The sequence below is a fragment of the Salvia splendens genome, chromosome 3, assembly GCF_004379255.2.
Source record: "Salvia splendens isolate huo1 chromosome 3, SspV2, whole genome shotgun sequence".
NCBI classification, from domain to species: Eukaryota; Viridiplantae; Streptophyta; class Magnoliopsida; order Lamiales; family Lamiaceae; genus Salvia; species Salvia splendens.
Window position 1 is genome coordinate 11,826,493 of NC_056034.1, and position 22,980 is coordinate 11,849,472.

Genomic DNA, 22,980 nt, shown 5'->3' on the forward strand with positions numbered 1-22,980 from the left:
AGGTCTCACTTTCCTGTAGTCACTTAGACCCTGCACATTATTACAAATGTGTGAGCCACAAGTTGTACCTAATACCCAAGATTGTGAATTATTTATAGATATATTTACCTCAATGACAAACATACCTGAGCTCCCACTTTCTGCACCTTGTGCCTTGAATTTTGGGCAGTCTCTCTTCCAATGTCCCTTCTCATGACAGAAAAGACACTCATCCTTTGATAATTTTGACTTCGTATTGGCCCCTCCACTCTTAGGCTTTAGAACAGTATCCTTAGATGCTTTCTTCTTCTGTTGCTACTTATTCTTCCATTTCGAAGACTTCGCAGAAGAGCTCACCATGAGCACAGATTTTACCTTAGCAGTGGAAGACTCATAAGTCTTAAGCCTATTGTGCAGCTCTGGCAGCCCAACCTTCGTATTGTTCATGTTGAAATTCACAATGAAATTCTCAAAACTACTAGGAAGAGACTGCAGAATTAGATTTGTTGAGACATTTGCGGGGAGCACCGTTCCAATCGATGCTAACCTCTCAATCAAACCAATCATTTTCAGCACATGCTCAGAAACCTTGCCTCCATCAGGAAGTTTGCACTTGAAGAGATCGCGAAGTATCTCATACTCCATAGTTTGAGCTTGTGAAGCATACAATTTGAAATCTAATTTCTAATCTTTGAAATCTAATTTCAGTTTCTGTCGAAACTGTTAAACCAAGTATAAAAGTTTTATTTCCGAAATCGCCACATATAATCATATTACAAAACAAATTATGAATCGAGCCCCAGGCTCTGATACCACGGTTAGGAATTCTTGTATTCATCTAATGAGCGCAGCGAAAATTGCAGATAAGAATAACAAATCTAGATTCATAATTATATTATAAAGTGAGCCCGTAATACACAACAGAACTAAATATCTTACTTGTTGTGTTGTTTTCTTCTACGATTGTATCCTGCAAGTTGAATCCACTACTATCGAGGTCCACGTGTATTCTGATCCGATGCAGGAACAATTCCTCGGTACAATCGTTTTATAGAGAAAGCTAGGAAATCTCTTGGTGACTCATTTTGGTATGTCACGCATATATATACTCGTAAATGCTAGTCCGTATTTGTTATTTGGAAGTCAGACGATTTAATTTAAAATTGGAAATGTATGAGAAATATAGAGAATAAAATTAATTGATAGTATTATTGACAAAGAATAATATGATTCATCTAATTAGAGATGGAACAAAAAATAAAACGTGAGTAATTTTTATGGAAGATTCAAAATAAAAATAAGACTATTGATTGCGAACAAATACAATATTATTAATATTTCTGTGTCTTTACATTTACAAGGCTCCCTTTAAAAGAAAATTTTAAAAATCAATACAACTATACAGCCCAGTCATAGATATATGGAATGAGAAACAAATTACAATTGTTTATTGGAATAAGAAATGTTATTACCGTTATTATTCAAAATACTTTTTTAGTTTTTATATTCAATTTTGAGTATACTGTTGGACATATTGTATGCAAAATTAAAAATTTAGTCTCATGTACTACAATTATTTGGAGGTTATTTCCTTTTAACTTTATCATTTTTCCTTTTTTCTTGTTTGAATTACACCCATGGCCACACACACTAGGAAGTTTATTCCCCCCCCCTTGAGTTGAAGGTTTAGGAATAATTTGCCTCTACTTCACCTAATTATCCCTATATTTGTATCACTTACAGTCTGTTTAATTAGTATAGAGTGATATGATCATAAAAATAAAAGTATGATATTCTGTGAAAAATTCTGTTTTGTAATGCTAGCCCCAATTACTTTCTATCAAGAACAATTGGTAACAGTTTCTAAGTATTTTAGGGGTGATGCAATTTGAACTTTGAAGTGTTGGTGGTGGATGCTGATCAAATTTCCAGTGGTACTCCAGGTTTAGGCTCTAGTACCTTGGCATCTGGTAGCTCTTTCATAAGAAGTTCCTGCATTGATATACAAGAAGGAAAATAAGATATTAACAATCTAGAAAGTTCCATTAGTTAGTGTGAACTACAACTTTTGATTCTGAACTAACATGATGCTCTAGCAATAGTGTTTATAGAGAAATAGTGAAGTATAATATTGGAGTGCTCAATGACATTTATCTATGTGCATTCATAATCATACCACTTGTTTCAAAAGAAATAAGGATGTTTTTTGGGTTGAAAGGGACGAGAAGATACCTTGAATGATTGAATAGTCCCTTCAGCCTTGATGATACCAGCAAGAGCCCCTTTGCTGTCAAGTTCGCCGTTCCTCATTGGGACGATAAACCTAGATATATAGAGAAAGAGATATCAATATCCACATTATGACATATGCTGTGTATATCAGCACAAAGATGCATACTTTGCCTGCAGCAGCTTTGCAAGGCGAACTGCGTCTTCCTGGCCAGAAACAAGCAAGAAATATGGCAGAAGCTGCTTTATAACAGGTGTGATGACTATGTCAGCTCTCTCCTTCCCCACTGACTCCTCGTTGTAGACGCAGTGTGGTTCATAATACAATGTCAACTTGCCGCTGGGAGAGGTTACAAGGTAGCTGCACGACGTGTTGTCTGTGAATAAACGTGTGCATTAAAGAGATTCTAGTGCTAAAAATGTACCCATTCTCAGGCCGCAGCCAAGGAGGGCTTAAAACTGGGCATGCAGTAGCGCAGACTTTCACTGATGAACGGTCCTTCCCTTGGATCTCCGAGCCCTCACCGGGCTCTAGATATGTTACCTACCATTTTTACATCCCAAAAAATCAGCATATCACAGTATATAGTGGACATAGTTGAAACCATACACTTCACACAAATAAGTCAGTGTGTGATAAGCAAAGACGACATTCTCTTCTCCAACAGTGCTGAATATGGTTAATTTTCCAAGAATTGCATCTTCAAGTACACTAAATACACATAATCTCTTCCCTAAAACAGCATTTTAATCCACATCTTCAACTAAAGTCAGGCAATAGATATTGAACAAGACTGAACTCACATTGGAGAACAGAGGATCCAAGAGTTGTTTAGCATTAGGAGTTGAGACAACTCTGAGATTTGTCAGCTTCTGAGATAGGGGGTTGAGAGTTTTCATATGGCAGTGATCATCAAGGCTTTGTGTGATTAGTAAGCAATCGATTTCAGGAAGATCGTCGAGTTGCACTGATTAGCAACACCATCATTTATCAACTCACAAGCACAAGAAGCATTACCAAACATAAATCCCAAATTTTAATACCTTGAAGTTGTTGATGAATTTCTTGGCAGCATCATATAATAAGGGATTCCAAAATCCAATTTCCCCACCAAGATTGGATCAACCAATATTTTTACACCCCCCACCTCCCATGTCCAACTATTCCCCTAATCCAAACCACAAACCTCCATCAGCCAACCAGAGAGAGATAGAGAGAGCCAATATCAAGAAACTAGAATCTCACCTCCAAATAAGTGAGTTTGAAAACATCAGTCTCTGAATTGTTAGATTCCATCGCTTTTTCTTCGGAAACTACAGCACAAACCTTCTTATTTAACCTGTAATGTAACCACATGAGCACAAATTCCACTCAATTTCGAACTTAGAATAAACTCACACACACAAACCTAGGGTTTGAGATCTTGAGTGAATCAGAGTTGATTGGAAATGGAGTTTCTTGATGGGAGGCGAAGTGGGCTGTTGCAGATGGGTGCTAGGGCTTTCTAAAACATGGTTTGCAGGTGAAATAGTAGTGCAGAGAATTGCACTGAGCAGCCATTTTCGCACTTGGATTCAAAATGGGATATTTTCTTTCTGACCAATATTCAATTGAGTCTTCCTATGTTTGTTATTAACAAAGTAAGAGTGAGTTCATGATTTAAGGTTGTTTATCAAAGTAAGAATGTGAGAGTCCAACGACGTTAACGGCTTAAAATGCAAATTGATTGGTGGGCCAGGTGTTCCCAAGTGACAGATAATTCAACCCCAAAATCAAACAAAAGTATGAGATTTTTTGTTTTCCAACCAGAGATTTCCAAATCTTTAGGAAAGACAAGACACGATAGATTCTTGGAAACTCATAACTACCTTGAAAGTTGAAACTGTTTCTGTTACAAAACACTCCCCACATTTCCCCCAGAAATGAGATATGCACTGGTTTTGAGACTTATTCACAATTTGAAAACAAGTGTTCTTTCCCATTTTGGGGATTGATGAGACTAAAATCTTTACACCTTTATTGTATAGGGAAATCATTTTCGTGCTCATACTTCCTCCTTAGCACAGCATCCTAGATCATCCACAGCCTGTCTGAAAATTGATCTCCAAGACTAATTCTTTGCATGCTTATCTCCATATCTGATAATGCTTGACAAACAACTCTGATTGCAATGCCTCTTTTATCCTAGCTAATGAGGAACTCCGCGGTGTATTGGCGGGATTTTCACTTGTTCAGCGCCTTTCAGCTAGAAAGTATTCCTTTATAGAAAACAAAGATATTCACCTTAGTTAATTAGCTAGCCATTATCAATAAGGTGCAGAGAGAGAGATACTATCAATATTCAATAGTTTCTCTTCAAGTGTGTGTAGTTTACAATGTGAAATTGAAGCCAGTTAGATGTGGTAATATACCATAAGGCGCGACGAAACATCCTTGGATTCTCTGGTTGTGGCTTGTAGCACTCCTTCAGCTAATCAGCTTCAACCAGATCGAAACTCTTTATAATCCCATGGTTCAGTTTAACCTTCCTAGCAGCTACAGCATAACTTTTTTTTTTTGCTTTAGCTCATTGATGGATTCTTCGATTGCTCTACGCTTTGTGCTTGAGCCCTTTCAGCTGTTCAAGTGCACCCAAATCGTGTGCCAAAAGCACAATCTAGCATTTTCCAAGCATGAAGAAATCTGTCATCTGGCGAGCATAACAACTTAACAAGATTGGTTTTCATTCTCAGCTTCTCTTTTCATTTTCTGAAAATCATATATAGGTCGCAGATAGAACAGGTTTTGGAAATGATCACCATTATTTGAAGATGAAATTAATATCGTTACTTACACATAACATGTCAAAGCAATTTCACAAACTACAACTCGAGAAAAGAATGAAAAACACAAAACAAAGGCGTGTAAAAAGGGAAACAACTTTCAACTTCGTAAGATCAGAAAAATTATCATCTTTGCCAAATCGCATTCTCAAGATTCCTCAAAAAAACAAAAAAAAAGATCCACTAAAGATATTCTCACATATATCTCACACATGGAACAATGTTGATTTTCTCATTCTCCCTCTCTCCTCTCTCTCAAGTTTCAATGCCTTTACTAGATGATGGTACAACTTTCTGACAAAAAAACCTTAAATTTTCTTAAATCTACCGTCTATATCATGTTCAAGATTCCAAGCGCTTTCGAAATAGTCTCATCTCAATGATATCATGACTTTGTGTTAACATTCTTATGTCTCGAGTTGGCCTTTTTATTCTCGCATTTATAGTCTTTCTAATATATGATAAATTTAAGGATATGAGTCTCGTGTCCTTTCAGAATTTGAGATTAATTTTCAAACCAAGAGTTTCTTAATTTTTCTCACTTTCTTATTATTTCTCTTACGTAATATGAATAAACCAAACTAACCCTTGTATGATTTGAAACCCTAATTCTAAAATTTCCACCTCCGCTGCCTCCACCCTCCTTTCCCCACCTCTTGTCATAGAATTTTCAAAATAAGAGTTTTTTTTTCTCTATTTCTTATTTCTATTAAGAAACATATGGATGGATTAAACTACCGCACATAAGATTTGAAACCCTAATTCTGAAACTTCCACCTTTGCCGCCTCCACCTTCCTTTCCCCATCTCTCATCACATAATTTTCAGAATAAGAGATTTTTGAATTTTTTTTTCTTTCTTTCTTTTTTATTATTTTTCTTACAAAATATATGAATGGACCATACTGCCCCACCTAAGATTTGAAACCCTGATTATGAAACTTAAACTTTCGCCGCCTCCACCCTCCTTTCCCAACCTCTCGTCGTAGAATTTTCAGAATAAGATTTTTTTTATTTTTTCTTCTTTCTGTTTCTTACTCCTCTCTTACAAAATATATGAATGGACCAAACTAACCCCACATAAAATTTGAAACCCTGATTCTGAAACTTCCACCTTCGCCGCCTCCACCCTCCTTTCCCCACCCCTCGTCGCCTCTTCCTCTTACTCTACATCCGTTTCCGCTGGCTCTTCCTCGTTGCTCCATTTGTATTATGATTATATCTTTTTGGGTAGGAAACCTACAATTTGTCATGTTTTAATTAATGTAGATTCAATGTTTGAAAATTTAAATTCATACTATAACGAACAAAATGCGTGGATTTAATTTCAGAATCGAGAATTGGAGTTTCAAATCCTATATATGCGGGTTAGTTTGGTTCATTCATATATTTTATGAAGGAATAATGAGGAAAAGAGGAGGAAAAATAACAAAAAAGGCAAAAAAATTTCTTACTCCCTTCATCCAAAAAAATAAGCAAATTGAGACTCTTAGAAATTTCTCCTAATAAACCGATTTATCTAGTATAGTTTGTTAGATATATAATTTTTGTGATCACGAGATTTTTATTTTTTGATATATAAATCTAGGGGAGAGCATTTGAATTTCAGTTCGGTTTTTTGTCCAAATCGAATCAAATCGGTTTTTTGTCCAAATCGAATCAAATCGAATCAGAAAAATCAAAAACCGAACTAAACCGAAAAAATCAAAATTATATAAAAATTAAAAAATCTGAAAAACCGAATAAAACATACTATATATATATTCTATTAATTTATATAGTACGTTATATTATATTTATATTATAGTATATTCTATTAATTTAATACTACGTATAATACATTATATTATATATTTATATTCTACTAACATATACTAGTATAAAATATTAATATTACTATTATATTAAATTAATAGTATATATATATATATAATATTATATTAAAATACGATTCAGCCTTTTGATTTTTTATGACAGAAACCGAATCCAAAAATCGTAAATTTTGTACTCCTTCCATCCACAAAAAATAGTCCTGTTTGTAAACGCGAGTTTTAATGATAAATTAATAAAGTAAGAGAGAAAAAGAAAAATTATGTAAAACAAGAGAGATATGGAGAAAAGGTAAGTAAAGTAGGGGGGAGAAACTTTCCATTTTTAGAAATGAGACTATTTTTTGTGGACATTCAAAAATGGTAAAATGCGACTATTTTTCGTGGACGGAGGGAGTATTTTTAAAATCGAACTGAATGAATTTTAAAATTTAGTTTGGTTCGATTCGTATATTCGATTTTCAATTTTTTTAATCACCCCTATATAAATCAAGTCCGAACTACAACATTGAATATCAATATTTAATTAATTGAATTCGTTAAGGATATTACTAGTCATTCACGTATGTAATCACACAAAGTAAGTGAATCACTTCTATTAATTTCATGTAAAAATATTAATTAGTTGTTGCATGATTAAGACGTTATCCATAATAAAATTATTTTCCTTTCATTAATTAATTCCTCAGGGATTTAAGAAATATACACTTGGAAAGGATTCTTAAAACGGAAAGGGTGTAAAAAGTGCATTTTTCGAATCGCAAAATTGTTACAAATTAAACCCTTATTAAAAACTTGAGAAATTATTGAAGGGCGCCCAAATCAATCAATTTGCTTCTCAGACGAGGGAAGAGGGAACCAAGTATTTAATCTGCTGGAAAAGGCCGGCGATTGATTGGGGAATTCCGTCGAACACATGGTGGTGAAGCAGTTGATCATAGCCGTCGAAGGCACGGCCGCCATTGGGCCCTTTTGGATGACTATCGTGTCCGATTACTTGGACAAGATCATTCGGTAAATTCACGAACTCGAACTGCAGTACGTGTTTTCTGTCTCTGTGTGTGTGCGTGCGTCGAGTGATTATGATTTTTTGTCTTCGAATTGCTGGCTTGCTTGGTGAAAAGATTAGATTTTTAATAGAGTTATGTGATCCACTACCAGTAGTCTATATGATGGGCGAAATTTGTTGTTAAGCTTGGACAACTTGGACTAAAGAAAAAAAAATACAACCTTTTCAATTTTAATTGAGGAGAGAATTATAACTTCAGTCCGGTGTGTGCGAGTGTTTTCCCTCGTTTCTGCGATGCTGATCTAAACTTTTCTTGAATGGACTGTTGAGATTGTATGCACTGTTATTTTTGTGAAAAATTTGATCTTTTTGCCGTATGAATTAGACTGAGCTTTTGCAGTTTTCCCCTTAAATCCTTTATGTTCTGTTGGCTCATCTTCTAAACCTTTGCAGATGTTTCTGTGCGAACGATTTGGTGGGCCAGGTATGCATACATTGCACATTTCATATTTTACTGAAGTAAATAAAATTTTGTATTAGGACAGGATGCGGTGTTTGCAGGTTTTTTTTTCATGTATGTTCTTATATATATGTAGAACTCTTTGACTTTTCCATCAGCTTTATTGTTGAATCTTATTGTTTTCAGAAGCCATCAACCCCACAAGTGGAGCTATCACTGGTTGTGTTCAATGCGCATGGCCCATACAGTGGTGTGTATTTTGTGTTCGAATACCTTCTCCATTTTTAGTTAGACATATTTGAAAAGAAATTCTACTCCAATTCGATGTCTTAGTAAGATTAGCTTCCGGTATGTATAGCTTATCCGCACTTCATCTTCTCTTACCATCATTGTTTGTCATTCAGCTTGCCTCGTACAGCGGAGTGGTTGGACTAGAGACATGGACTTGTTGTTTCACTGGCTCTCAGCCATACCGTTTGCAGGTGGTGGTTTCAATGATGCTGCAATTGCTGAAGGGCTAGCTGAAGCTTTAATGGTATCTGGATGTGTAATTTAGAAGCATATTTCTTCCAATTTTTTTACTGGGTGTCTGCTGATTTTGGTGTTGGCAACACAAAGTATGCAAGTTATGATTGGTCGTGTTGTTTTGGTACAAAAGGCCATGTTTGGCCTCATTTTTACCCTGGAATTTCCTCTAAAGTCTAAACTGCAAATCGATCCTAATATGTTCCATTACGCTTGTTGATAATTGAGGGTTATATGCCATTACCATTACAATAAGCCAAAATCTGACTAGTATGTTGTTAGTGTTACTAATTTTCTGCATAATGGTCCGAGAATAATGTTTCTAATGTTGCCAAGTGTACTATACGGGAATACCAAAGGATTGCAGTCAACCATTTAGTTGTGCATTTGTACAATATCTTCAAGAAAATGGTTACTAAAATAGTTAAGGTTATTTGGCTTTTGGAAGAAAAATTGAAGAATGAGTTCCAGACTACTTGAAAATTTTCACTTTTTTCCGTACATGGTAACTACTTTTGCTTCATTGTGTGGTATTTTACTATTTTTTGTTGCATTCACCAGATGTTCTCAGCCTCAACTGGAAACCAAAATCAAAATACAGAGTCACATAGACATTGTATTCTAGTTGCTGCTAGCAACCCTTACCCATTGCCAACACCTGTATATCGGCCACAATCCCAGCATAAAGAGCAGAGTGACAATGAAACACCAGCAGATAATCGTCTATCTGATGCAGAAGCAATAGCAAAATCATTTGCTCAGGTACTACCAAGAAATTCCTTCTACCTCAAGAATAAATAACATTCCTTATTGCTAGGCATCTCATCAGGATTTGTCTCCTGCAGTGCGCTATCTCTCTGTCTGTTATTTGTCCAAAGAAGTTACCCAAACTTGGAGATATCTACAACGCGGTACATTTTCCTGTGTCCCTAAAGCTCATATTTTTCATCGTACTGCATTATTTACAAACTTGTCTGGGCTCAAGTATATCATGCTCTCTGGTCTTACTCTAAATTCATTAGAGTTGCTTTTGCTTTGCTTTTGTAATGATTTAATGGTTGTGCAGTTTACTGTTCCACCCGACCTTGAGTTGAACTTTGAGGAATCATTCAGCTTTTATTTGATCTTTCAAATTGCTGTTGACTATGCTTATTTCATTATCAATGTGTTAATCAGGGGAAGAGCAATCCACGAGTCACAGATCAACATCCCGATAGTGTTAAAAATCCTCATTTCCTTGTCCTCATCTCAGATAATTTTGTGGAGGCCCGTGCTGCTTTAAGTAGATCCGGAATGTTAAATTTGCCATCAAATCAAAACCCTGTGAAGATGGATGTGACGCCTGCTGGTCCTGCTCCTCCGATTTCCGGACAACCTCTGGCATCTGCTCCATTAGGTGGCCTTGCATGCTGAACTTAGTTCTTTTCCTATTAAATCCATGCTTTGATTTTTAAGATAACATGATGCAAAACCTTTGAGAAGTAAATATCAGTTCAAAAGAATTCTATCCCTTGCTAGGTGGATAGGTTAATAATCACACTCTATGATCTATCTATTTATTTGATCCTGATCAACATATTATCTAAGATGCCTAGAGTAAGGTTATTTACTATCCACTTTTATTTATGTTAGATGAGTTCTACTGTGATGCTTAGTATATATAAAATCTTTGGTGCTTATGCTGTACACTTTTGCTTCAGCAAACGGATCTGTCATGAGTCGCCAACCAATATCTACTGGTAAAAATATGCCTCCTGCAACTGTAAAAGTGGTAAGATTTGGGTTATTTTTTTTCTGGAGTTACTGTTGAGATGCCTTATTGCTCCACATCTACCATCTATTTCATAGTCTCACCTCCTAATTTGTTAGGAACCCACCACTGTGCCCTCTGCAACCGGGCCTGCATTTCCACAAATTTCATCTGTCGCTAGGCCTGCTTCTCAAGCTGTTGCAAGCTTACAAACTTCTTCACCAATATCAACGTCACAGGAAATGATTCCGAACAATGAAAATGCTCAAGATATGAAACCTATTGTGAACAATATGGCGCCCATCTTGCGTCCAGTTGGTGGTGCAGCAGCAAATATGAGAATTTTGAATGACGTGGCACAAGCACGTCAAGTACTAGCTAGTGGAGCCTCTATTGGACTTTCTTCTATGGGCGGTACACCTATGCTGTCAAATATGATGTCCAGTGGAATGACTACTTCAGTGCCTCCTGCTCAAACTGTAATGTCGTCAGGTTCATCAGTTGTTGCAACAGTTACTGGATCATTGCCAATACCAGCAACTGCCCAGGTTGCTCCAAACTCAGGTTCTGTGCCATTTACTTCAACAGCTGCCACCGTGCCTGGAAATTCTAACCTTGGCATGTCTCAACCTTTGAGTAATATCCAAGCAAGCGGTAGTATGGGTCAAACACTCCCTAGCATGAGCAGAGGAAATCTCCCCACCACACAAATGGTACAGACAGGAACGGGTATGAATCAGAACATGATGAGTGGTGGTGTTACATCTGGTATGTCTTCTGCAAATGGCAGCATGATGCCTACTCCAGGAATGTCCCAGCCGATGCAACCAGGAATGCAGCCCGTTGGTGTGAACGGTGCTGCGGTAAATATGCCCATGAATCAGCAGACCTCAAGTGCACTGCCGTCAGCACAATCAAAATATATTAAAGTCTGGGAGGTAACTGATTCTGTTCTCACTTTTGTTGGTATGTAGGCTTCAGTAACTAAACACACAAATTTACCTGTTTTATATCCACATGTTACTCTGACTCGTTACTGAAATTTTCTGGGTTTTTTGCTTGAAATCTATGTATGATTTAGCTTGCGGAAAATAAAGAATAAACGGCATGCAACATATAAAATTGAGCCCCCTATTACAATAGTGTGATCATATTCAGCCTCTAAATTTTTTCTTCATGGTTTACAGGGAAACTTATCAGGACAGCGTCAAGGCCAGCCTGTTTTCATTACTAGACTAGAGGTAAGCCCTTACAAGTCAAAATCTGTAGTACTTGATAATTATACTGTTGAGTCTATAAAACCTTCCATTCTACTATTTATATTATGTCTATTGCATATGGTTCTATTAATCTTTTATGTATTTTCTTCTCCATGCATATCATTTTACTTCTTCATGTTCTTATATTCAGTTTGTTGGTGTCAGGGATACAGGAATGCATCAGCTTCTGAGACGTAAGACAAATTTCTTCAATGCTCTACTTGCATTGTTATGCTGCAGTTCTGATTAACTTATGTGAATGATTTCTCACTTAATCAGTGGCTATATGTGCTTGTCGTCAACTGATCCACATCTTATGGACTGTATTTGTTTATTGGCATTTATTCTCCTTGCAGGCTTGCTTCAAATTGGCCTCCAACAATGCAGATAGTTCGCCTGATATCCCAGGACCATATGAATAACAAGTAATGTCCCCTTAGAAAGCACTCCTTTTGTTCACATGTCTGATGCATGTTATATTTGTAGTTGCATACTTACGTGGGAATTTATTTGTATTTATGCTAGGCAATACGTCGGAAAGGCTGATTTTCTTGTTTTTCGTGCAATGGATCAACATGGATTTCTTGGTCAGCTTCAAGAAAAGAAACTTGTAAGTCATCAATGTTACTAACCATGAACTTCGTTTAAACTACAGTTACTCATCATTGTCATTGGTCAAACTTTATTTGATCAAACTACGAATTCCTGTTGTTTTGTGTTGTTTTGTTATGAATGCAATTCTCATATCTCAGTTGCATGGAATTCTTAGTGTGCAGTAATACAGTTACCATCCCAGACACTGTTGCTTTCGGTTTCTGACAAAGCATACCGCCTGATTGGAATGCTTTTCCCTGGGGTAAGAAACATTACTTCGTTTCCAGTTGATTAGCAGTTTATCCTCATATTTCCTCTCTCGACCTGACCATCATCCTGCCCCGTCTCTCCAGGATATGGTTGTCTTTAAACCTCAAATACCCAATCCTCAGCAACAACAGCAGCACCAGCATCTACAACAGCAGCAACCGCTCCAACAGATGCAGCAGCAGCAGCCGCAACCGATGCAACAGCAGCAGCAACCGCTCCAACAGATGCAGCAGCAGCAGCAGCAGCATCAGCAACCACTTCAGCAGATGCAGCAGCAACCGGTCCAGCAAATGCAGCAGCAACAACCACTCCAACAAATGCAGCAGCAGCAGCAACAGCAACCAATCCAACAAATGCAGCAGCAGCAGCAGCAACCAGTCCAGCAAATGCAGCAGCAACAACCAGTTCAGCAAATGCAACAGCAATCGCTCCAGCAGATGCAGCAGCAGCAACCACAATTGCAGCAACAGCAGCCCCTCGGGCAGATGCAGCAGCAACGACCCCTCATGGCGCATCAGCAACAACAACAGCCTCCTATGCAGCCGCTTCAGCAACAGCAGCAGCCAATGTCCCAGCTGCAACAGCAGCAGATCCCTCAAATGCAACAACAGCCACAGCAACAGATGGTTGGTACTGGTATGAATCAAACGTATATGCAAGGTCCCGGGCGATCCCAGTTACTATCCCAAGGACAGGTTTCGTCACAAGGAGCTCCGAACATGCCTGGAGGAAACTTCATGAGTTGACAACGTTTTCATAGCTGCTATTAACTTATGTCAGACTCGTGTCTTGGTAGCTCTTCATTTAGCTTCATCTGTTTATACAGAAATTACATATTTGACATGGTTACATATTTTACTGACTTACTGCAGCTGATGCTTTCAACTGGTAGGCAATCTGGCGTAGATGTTTTGTTTTGCATTTGTCTTCTTGATCTTATAAAATGATATGGGTTTGTGGTCAAGTCAACATTATAGAATTGCTTTTGTAGTCTGTGGTTGGAATGATATCAAAATAACAGAAAGTTCAGGTTTCAAAATGTTTGTTAAAATTAAACCAAACTGAAATGTGTTCTGTTCGATATGGTTCGGTATCTGATTGAATTAAAATAGTGTCCACCCTCTCAAAAAATAACAATAAGAAAGGACAGTATATATTTTTTCGTCACCATAAACAACACAGCAACTATCCACATGAAATTTGACCAGCATACTACATTCTATATCCACATTGCTGTAGTTGATCACATAAATTGGAGGTACAACAGATACATCATACATGCATTAATTTCCCGTCTATTTTCCCGTCTATTTTCCTTAGGAATGTTAGATCTTCAGTTTCAACAGCTGCCAGAGAGTTTACCACAGAAAGCCTAAGTTGGGAGTAGTGTTATTTTTTGAGAAAAAGAAGAGTAGAAATGAACCTTACGATGTTGCAGTGTCACGACTCAACCGTGGAAAGGAAGGATTGCATACCAAAAATTATGAAAAGAATACCTCCAGAGAGTGCAACCTGTATAATAAATTAATACAAACTAGGTCTGTCTTTGTCCTCGAAGAAATGGCAAAGGCAAAGGAATACACAGATGGGGAAGCTTACTATTTTCTCCGATATCTGAGTTGCTAGACTCTTCCCTCCGAAGACAGCAGCCATGGTACACAAAGCTTGTCCACTGAGACAAGGGAAAGCAGAAACATGATTTGATATATTGCTAAGTTTTACTTGGTCATGAATGCAATAGCTTGCATTTGTAACAAAGGAAATGTAGAAAGCAGGTACAAATCATTAGCATTTACTTGAAAATAAATTAGCTTACAGGATTCCACCAAGAGGATTCTCTTCAGCAGCCAAGCCTATTGTAGCAAGCTGCAAAATTTTCCTACTTGTTGCTAAATGAAAAAGAAAGAAGCACTATAATGCTGACTGACAAAAGAAATAAATGTATATATATGTGCTTCCCTGACTCTTATCCCCCCATTCCCCAAAGAAGGTAATGGAAAAGGCCTGCATGGAAGGAAATTAAATAATTTGGCGAATAAATACGCGCTAGTTAGTTGCTCGATGAGAGATGGGGAGGGGCACCTTCAGTAAAATAGGGGAGAAGAACTGAGTAAGGAAAGGCCGATGCTTCTTTTTCAGGCCATCATCATCATCAGCCTGGACTAGCAAGAAAACGATGTTAGAAGTTAACTGAACAAATAGATTTGTAGTGCCGGAATCCATAACTGGCAAGTCGAATTGTATGATGTGAAACTGCAGCAATGCACCCTTTCATCAATCATAAAAGATTTCACTTGTTTTAACAGATTTATGGATCAAGCAAAAGACTAATATTGAACATCACCTTGATACTCTCTTTGGCTTCTCTACTGCTACATGTTATATCAGCATTCTAGCACAAACACAAAAGGTGAAACAGCAATTTTTCAAAACAATTCAAGACAGAGTCCCAAAACACTGAAAAAAGACAACCCGTTCTTTTTCAACTGTAGCCAATTCTCCAGCCTCCCTATTTTGGAAAGTAAGAGAGTAATCAAACAGATTTACACTTGCAAAAGAATTAGCCAAAAGAAGTGTTTTATGTCAAACATAAGGAACTAAAGGGATCATAAAAAGGACAACAGATTCACCACCCATCCTTAAATGCATCCCGCGGCGACCACTGGCCAAAACCGAGAAACAGTATTGTTGTGATGTGACGAGTCCACTTGCGCGAAAGCTGCATATAATGATCACACATGACTGTATGTAGAATGGTTGCTGAATACTCCAAACAAAATGAAGAAATGGTTTATCCTTGCTACCGATTATATGCATTTGTGATTACTAATGGTCTGCTTATAACTTTATATACAGTCAGACTCAGCATCCCTCGAGAGGAGGGTGATCCGAACTTACCAGATTAGGAGCAGCCCAGCCTACAACAGCTGAAAGTATTGTCATGACCTATAAATGGCACATATATGCTGAAGTCAGCTAAAGGGCATGGAAATCTGCAATCGAAGAAGAGAATAGAGATCTTACTATCAAAGCTCCGAGGCAACCTGACAGCACATGCCTTCTCGGATAACGCATTGCCAATATCTGAAATAGGGATATCCATAATGTAAGTGAATCCCTTTTTTAATAGTACATTACAACTACAATTCAAATAATAACATCATTCAACAAGCAGCAGAAACGCGAGGGATTCAAGCTGGCGTTCATCCTCAGTAATCTTACTTGAAAATGAACTCGGATTATATTCAAAAGTTCACATAAACTAACTTCATAAATCAATATGAGATAACATAGTTCCACTTCCATTAGCCATTAATCAACTAGGGAAAAAGAAAAAGTTACTGATACAACTTTTTCAACCAGAATTATTTCCAAATCTTTAGTATGTCATCTAACTGTACTTGACTAGAATTTGCAAAGTTGGATAAAAGTTGATAACGAAGGGATTAAAAGAAAAAGAAGTTGAAATATTTTCATATATATGTATATAACTCACAGCAGCTGCAACAAAGGTCTTGTCACCAATTTCTGATAGCACTGTCATTGCCAACGACTTGGTAAAGCCCTGTTAGATGAAATAACACACACAAATCAGCCATAATCAAACTGAAAACTCCATGAACAACAACTGATTGAGCGAGGAGTATTACTTGAGCAACAGAAGGACTCATTTTTTAGAAGGTGAAAGGCAATTCAGATATTCGGAGAGATCAATGAGCTATTGAATTACTGCTGGTTTTGTTGCATAGTTATACACTATTAGATTACACAGTGACAGTGAGAGATTGCACAGTGATTAGTGGATGAGGTATAATGTGGTGATAATGCTCGAATATATGCCATTAGAGATGCTTTATTTCCCCACATCATCAATATTATTATTATTACCAAGGAATATATAACAGTGCTGTCAATTTTTAAAATTTTTTAATTCATGTACTGAAGTTACATTGAAGAACAAAGATTATATAGACATATATATGTGTGTGTGTGTGTGTGTGTGTGTGTGTGTGTGTGTGCATGCAAAATTAAAATAATCCAAAAACACAAAAAATGGATAGTCCGAGATCATGCCCGGTTCATTTTACCGGGTCAAATCGGACTGCAAGGCTTATGGGCCTAAAAATACAAAATTTGATCAATGCTTGTTTTGGGCCTTATGGAATTATCACCAACCCAATGAGTATTGTTTGCTTGCTAATTAATGTTGATCCATATTCGTTCCAATTTATATTCAATTTTCAGTATAAATGGATATGTGTGTCACGTAATTTATGCGAGCACCATCCGTGTATCTTTCATTTTATCTATTTAATTTCACAAATTACTTAAAAGTTAAAAATCAAAACTAATTCGTTTGTACTAAATAAAAACTGCACTCAAAGTTGGTGTTCTCGTCAAAACATTTTTCTCATAAATATATAACGTATCTAATGTCTAGATTTAACTCAAATCTCTACAGAAACATGTGATCATCTATAAAATTAGTCTCGTGTATACAACAACAAAATTACGTTTATAAACGTTAGATAAGCGAAAAAAACTCTGTTGTAGATACAAGAACGGTCTTAAGATAAGATATCGACCTATTCATTTTTTTCTCTATTCTTTTGTCCTTGATTTATTTATTTTTCATAACAAGCAATACATGCATGGGGGAATTAAGTACGTCCAAACGACTATTGATTATATATTTATTGAACTTAATTATATATTCTATTTAGTTTCATTTGATCGAAATTTCGGAAGTTTCTTTTTTCGAATATCATAAAAATTTATCTACATAATAATTGTGAAAGTCAAATTGTATATAGGAACAGCACGCTTTTAAAGTCTCGTGAGCAAGACATGTATCATAAATTTTGTCCCACCTAAACTTTTTAATGCTCCCATCAATTCCCTTGTATAATTTTAGAATATTAAATTTGGATAGTCATGATTGTACATACCACGAAAATAAATGTAGCACCCCTTGATTTTAGAGTATAATATTGGTTGTGTACTTGTGTGGGTATTTTTTTTACACTAAATGTCTCAAATTCAAATAATTTTATACACACCTCAAAACATTGATATGCGAATTTCTCAATCATAAAAAAATGTAAATCTTCAACAACGAGATCTACAAGTTTCCAAAGAAATGTGGTAGGTCAATTGTTTGACTAATCAACGATGATAACATGCATCAATTTCCTTGCAACAACGATAAGTGCAAACCAAAAAAGTTGATACAATTATGGTTAGTTCACCTATTTAAAATCATTTGGTCCACCATTTTGGCATCCCACGGCAAACCAAATCAAAGACATTGAAAAAGTGATAGTATGATTGAAAAAGTAAAATATGACCCCATATATGTACTGTGTGGACAAATTATTGTGTAGTACTATATAAGTACAAATTTAAAATTTTTATTCACTAGCTTTATATGGACTTATAGCCATTAGTCGATGCTTTTCAATTTTATTGAAGAGCACTTCACGTTACAATGGATAAATTAAGTTTGTTTATGATTCGTAGATCCCAGTATTTACTAATGCATTAGTAAATACTGCGTATCCTAGTTTATGTGAGAGTGAAGTAGAGAAAATTTTGCACATTTTATATCGACATAAATTAGGTTAGTTGAATTATTTAAAGAAAAAAGGGTATTAAAAAAAGCAGAAAAGAAAAAGATAAAGCAGCCATCTCGTGAGAAAAGAAAATTTATAAAATCCCAATCTTTTGACCCACATGTAGGCCCCACCTCTCGCCCCTTCACCAATGTGCTCATTAATCATAACACCGCTCCCACAATCACTGCTCAAATGCCCCTCTCTCTCTCACTCTCACTCTCACTCTCATCAAATTATTAAAAACGAATTAAGATTTGGTTAATTACATTAATTCATAGTGTGTGTGAGTCTCTTTTCATGACATGACACTAATTAGAAATCAAACCTCTCATGCAAAAGTAGTGAAATCTGTTCTTCCCAAAATCTAATTACACCATATAATATCTAAACCTATTTTATATCCTCACATTCAAAGCTTCTCGCAGCTTTGTCTCCCGCAACAAATCCCGCGCGACTGTCTTTATCACTGTCTGTATAAATACAATTGATTCACGTTCTTCCATTATCATCTTCTTCCACCTTCTCTAACAATGGAGAAACTCGCCGTCTTCTTCGTATTCTTCACCGTCCTCGCGAGCTCCAGAACACTCCCGCCCAACTCCGAACCCAATTTCCTCGATGTCTCCGCCTCAATTTCAAAGACCCAGGGCTTGTTCTCAAATTCCAGAAGCGTACTACCCTCAATGCACGAGGTACACCACCGGCGTACAAGGGTTTCTCCCCATTCCCCGCTTAGTTTCGTCCTCCACCCGCGTCTGTCGGTCCGTGGAACGACGGAGGAGAGCTATAAAGCGCTCACGGTGGCGCGACTCGGTCGTGACTCGGCCCGAGTCAAGGCGATTCAGACTCGGCTAGATCTGGCGAGTTTGGGGATTGTGAAGGCAGATCTGACGCCTCTGGATGCGGAGGTGGAGACGGAGAAGCTGGAGGGCCCGGTGATCTCCGGCACGAGCCAGGGGAGCGGCGAGTACTTCAGCCGAGTTGGAGTGGGGAAGCCGGCGACTCAGGCGTACATGGTGCTGGACACGGGGAGTGACGTCAACTGGGTGCAATGCGCACCCTGCGCAGACTGTTACCAGCAGGCCGACCCGATTTTCGACCCGGTTCTATCCTCCTCCTTCACGCCTCTCACGTGCGATACTCAGCAATGCAGGTCGCTCGACGTCTCCGAGTGCCGCAACGACACCTGCCTCTACGAGGTCTCCTACGGCGACGGCTCCTACACCGTCGGCGATTTCGTCACGGAAACCGTCACATTCGGCGGATCTCAAGCCGTCGACAACATCGCAATCGGCTGCGGCCACAACAATGAAGGTTTATTCGTCGGCGCCGCCGGTTTAATCGGCCTCGGCGGCGGCAAGCTCTCGTTTCCCTCTCAAATCAACGCCACCTCCTTCTCCTACTGCCTCGTCGATCGCGATTCCGACTCCGCCTCCACTCTCGATTTCAATTCCCCGGCGACTGCCGGCGCCGTCACGGCGCAGTTGGTCCGGAACCCTAAGCTGGACACGTTCTACTACGTGGATCTATCCGGAATCAGCGTCTCCGGCGAGATGCTGCCGATCTCGCCGTCGACGTTCAAGCTGAACGAGGAGAGCGGCAACGGCGGCGTGATAGTGGACTCCGGGACGGCGGTGACGAGGCTGCAGACGGAGGCGTACGACGCGATGCGCGACGCGTTTAAGAAAGGGACGGGGCAGCTGCCGGCGGCGGAGGGAGTGGCGCTGTTCGACACGTGCTACGATCTGAGCTCGAAAAAGAGTGTGGAGGTGCCGACGGTGTCGTTTCACTTCTCGAATGGTAAAGAGCTGGCGTTGCCGGCGAAGAACTACATGATTCCGGTGGACTCGTCGGGGACTTTCTGCTTCGCCTTCGCGCCGACGTCGTCTGCGCTCGGGATTATAGGGAATGTTCAGCAGCAGGGGACACGTGTCAGTTACGACCTCGCTAATTCTCTGATTGGATTTTCTCCCAATAAATGCTAGATTTTGATTTTAATTATTACTATATCCCTAATCAGTTTTTTTTGCTCGCTTATTTTCATCTGCTAACTATGAATTAGTCTAGATTTGTGAGTGTGGGCCTGGCCTTAAGAGCACCCGCAACGCGTGCCGCCGGCGTTCCGCGTGCCGTTCCGCCGGAATGGTTTCGCGGCGGAACGCGTTGCGGCGCTGCATTCCGCTCCCGTCCCGTTCCCATTCCGTGCCGGGTGCCGACGGCACGTAACGCGGCACGGAATAAGCCGCCACGCGCCTGGGCGACGTGGCCGATCCCCGTGCGTGCGTGCTTCCGACTCGGCGGCCCGCGAGTGGGACACGTCAGCAATGACGCAATAATTATTTTTTTTTATAAACATCGAATTTTTTAAAAAAAATTTTTTTAAACGGTAACATTACCGTTTTTTTTAACTTTTTCTTAATTTTTTTAATTTTTATTTTTATTTTCTTATTCTATAAATACACCTAATTCATTCATTTTATACACAACTACACATCTATTCTTCCTACATCAACATCAATTTCTCTCCAATTTTCATATTCTATCTCTTCAAAAAATGTCCGGCGACGGCAATTACGGTGGTGGCGGCGCCGGAGGGTGGGATCTCAACGCGTTCGGCGATTGGGAGACCATGTACAACACACTTGGTGGTTCTGGGTCATCGACGCCGGGCACGCAGGGGTCGGCGACGCCGGGTGGGTACCAACCACCCACTTTCGATGTGGATGCCTACGCTCGATGCTCGCAGCTTTCCCAGGGTTTGTCCCAGATTCGGGAGGATATCCCCGTTGAACCCACTCAGGGAGGAGGCCGAGGCGGTGGAAGCTACAGGGCTGCGTCTGAGGCACCCGAGGAGGATGAGGAGGAGGAGCCGGAGGATCTGGGCCGGCATCCCTACACCAACGAAGAAACAAAGGCGGTGTACACCGCCTGGCTCACCGTCTCATATGATCCCATCGTCGGCAACCAACAAGCCGCCAAGTGCTTCTGGGAAAAGGTCCGTGATGTCTACCACGAGACTAAGCCGAAAGGGGCCCGGAAGCGCAAATATACAATGCTTCGTGCTCACTTTGGCCGAGTCGATTTACAGGTCAAAAAATTCTGCGGGATCTACTCCACCGAAGCGGCGCACTACCAAAGCGGAGCTTCGGGCGCCGACATACTGAGGGCGGCTTTGCGCGCCTTCCACCAGGACACCGGTGTACAGTTCAAATATGTTGATATTTGGCAGCTCGTCAAGGACGAGGAAAGGTGGGCCGGTGGTGTCCGCTCCAGCTCGGGATCAACCTCAAAGCGGACGAAGCACACGACGAGCGGCCAGTACTCGTCTGGTGACACCGATGCGCCATCGTGGCACGCAGGAGGTTGGGGTTACGGCCGCCGAGTACGAGGGATCTAGCCGTGGGCGCCGTCGTCCGCAAGGGACGAAGGCGGCGAAAGCGGCTAGAGCGAGGAAGGGCCGAGGAGAATCAAGCCAGTCGGCCTCGGGATCGGGCTCACAAGGAGGCTCGAACACACTTATGGTGGCGTACATAACCGCCACAATGGCGGACACTTCCCGCTTCTCGTACGCCCAATACACGGCCTGGTGGAACGGAATTGTGCATATGGCAGGACTACTTGGTCTTCCCCCTCCCCCTAAACCTCGACCGCCTCCGGAGGATGATTCGCCGGCGGAGTAGTTTTTTTATTTTCCCACGTTTAATTGTGTGTTTTTATTGTGTGTTTTTTATTTTTTTAGGATTTGAATTGTGTGTTTTTTTTTAATTTTTTTAAGTTTAAGTTGTAATTTTTTTTAATATTGTGTGTTTTTTAATAAAGTATGTTTGTTTTTTAATAAAGTATGTTTGTTTTTTAATAAAGTGTGTTTATTTAATTTAATTTAGTTGGAAATAAAAATAAAAATTGAAATAGAATGAATAGTAATTTAAGGAACGGTTAAGGAACGGTTAAGGAACGGAGGGTTGCAGGTTCCGTTCCTTAGTTAAGGAATGGAGTAAAAAAGTACAGTGGGGCCCTCAAATAGTGGTTTAAGGAACGGTATAGGAACGGTATAGGAACAGCGTTGTGGATGGCCTAATTACTGTAAGCCCATGGGCTGAGCCCACATGGTGGTTGTGTGTAATTATTGCAGTTTAGTAGTTTGTGTGTTGGAGTAAACAGCTTCGGCGTGACGGTTATTAAAGAAAGCTGTGTGGAACGATTACTAGCACTAGTAGTTACCAATAGTTTTCAACTACATTGTGTTTTCAAGATATTTTTTAATGAATTTTAAATTGTAGTAGTAGTAGTTACTTTATGAGCATTTAAGTATATCAATATTTGATTTTAATTCATCCAACATCATATGTTAAAAGGCTTTTGTCAACGAGTAGTACTAATAATTAAATAATCCGGACATATATTGGATTATGTGAGTTGGACCTCTAGATTTTTACGGAGTACTCCCTCCGTCCCCGAATAAGAGTCGCTAATTTCCATTTTGGACCGTCCCCCATTAAGAGTCACTCTTCATTTTTACCATAAATGGTAGTAGGCCCCACATTCCACTAACCCACTCCACTCACATTTTATTATAAAACCCATATAAAAATGTGGGTCCCACATTCCACTAACTTTTTCAACCAACTTTTCTCTACATT

At 39.1% G+C, this 22,980-nt stretch overlaps 4 protein-coding genes across 14 annotated transcripts; 2 read left to right on the forward strand and 2 right to left on the reverse strand.

Annotated features, from left to right (window-relative positions):
• Positions 1 to 1,747: 1,747 nt before the first annotated feature.
• On the reverse strand, positions 1,748 to 3,873 carry LOC121793641. Of its 4 annotated transcripts, XM_042191678.1 has the most exons (8): positions 3,618 to 3,873; positions 3,455 to 3,548; positions 3,253 to 3,377; positions 3,013 to 3,176; positions 2,634 to 2,752; positions 2,378 to 2,569; positions 2,212 to 2,302; positions 1,748 to 1,971 (listed from the first exon to the last, which is right to left on the reverse strand). In XM_042191678.1, the coding sequence occupies exons 4-8, from the start codon at positions 3,106 to 3,108 to the stop codon at positions 1,900 to 1,902; spliced, it is 570 nt and encodes a 189-aa protein (XP_042047612.1). In that variant the 5' UTR covers positions 3,109 to 3,176; positions 3,253 to 3,377; positions 3,455 to 3,548; positions 3,618 to 3,873; the 3' UTR covers positions 1,748 to 1,899. The 4 variants fall into 4 exon arrangements, with proteins under 4 accessions (XP_042047612.1, XP_042047611.1, XP_042047613.1 ...); XM_042191677.1 differs by having other exon boundaries at positions 3,253 to 3,548; XM_042191679.1 differs by lacking the exon at positions 3,618 to 3,873 and having other exon boundaries at positions 3,253 to 3,369; positions 3,455 to 3,527.
• Positions 3,874 to 7,575: 3,702 nt separating this feature from the next.
• On the forward strand, positions 7,576 to 13,596 carry LOC121794955 (mediator of RNA polymerase II transcription subunit 25-like). Its single transcript, XM_042193369.1, has 15 exons — positions 7,576 to 7,872; positions 8,321 to 8,351; positions 8,514 to 8,577; positions 8,732 to 8,862; positions 9,414 to 9,614; positions 9,698 to 9,763; positions 10,029 to 10,248; positions 10,553 to 10,623; positions 10,722 to 11,540; positions 11,790 to 11,843; positions 12,027 to 12,055; positions 12,218 to 12,286; positions 12,387 to 12,471; positions 12,631 to 12,717; positions 12,809 to 13,596. Exons 1-15 carry the CDS (start codon positions 7,775 to 7,777, stop codon positions 13,469 to 13,471), a joined length of 2,688 nt encoding a protein of 895 aa, XP_042049303.1. The 5' UTR covers positions 7,576 to 7,774; the 3' UTR covers positions 13,472 to 13,596.
• Positions 13,597 to 13,856: 260 nt separating this feature from the next.
• On the reverse strand, positions 13,857 to 16,528 carry LOC121794956 (GDT1-like protein 4). 8 transcript variants are annotated; one of them, XR_006049383.1, is made up of 10 exons: positions 16,376 to 16,528; positions 16,222 to 16,290; positions 15,750 to 15,809; positions 15,624 to 15,671; positions 15,070 to 15,444; positions 14,808 to 14,882; positions 14,542 to 14,591; positions 14,325 to 14,397; positions 14,149 to 14,237; positions 13,857 to 14,071 (listed from the first exon to the last, which is right to left on the reverse strand). XR_006049383.1 is itself a non-coding variant. In XM_042193373.1 (9 exons), the coding sequence occupies exons 1-6, from the start codon at positions 16,394 to 16,396 to the stop codon at positions 15,162 to 15,164; spliced, it is 357 nt and encodes a 118-aa protein (XP_042049307.1). In that variant the 5' UTR covers positions 16,397 to 16,528; the 3' UTR covers positions 13,857 to 14,071; positions 14,149 to 14,237; positions 14,325 to 14,397; positions 14,542 to 15,161. The 8 variants fall into 8 exon arrangements, 3 of the variants coding, with proteins under 3 accessions (XP_042049307.1, XP_042049306.1, XP_042049304.1); XR_006049381.1 differs by having other exon boundaries at positions 14,542 to 14,729; XR_006049380.1 differs by having other exon boundaries at positions 14,542 to 14,882.
• A 2,030-nt stretch (positions 16,529 to 18,558) lies between these two features.
• LOC121797169 (protein ASPARTIC PROTEASE IN GUARD CELL 1-like) lies at positions 18,559 to 20,341 on the forward strand. Its single transcript, XM_042195909.1, has one exon. It carries the CDS (start codon positions 18,871 to 18,873, stop codon positions 20,323 to 20,325), a length of 1,455 nt encoding a protein of 484 aa, XP_042051843.1. The 5' UTR covers positions 18,559 to 18,870; the 3' UTR covers positions 20,326 to 20,341.
• The last annotated feature ends 2,639 nt before the right edge of the window (positions 20,342 to 22,980 follow it).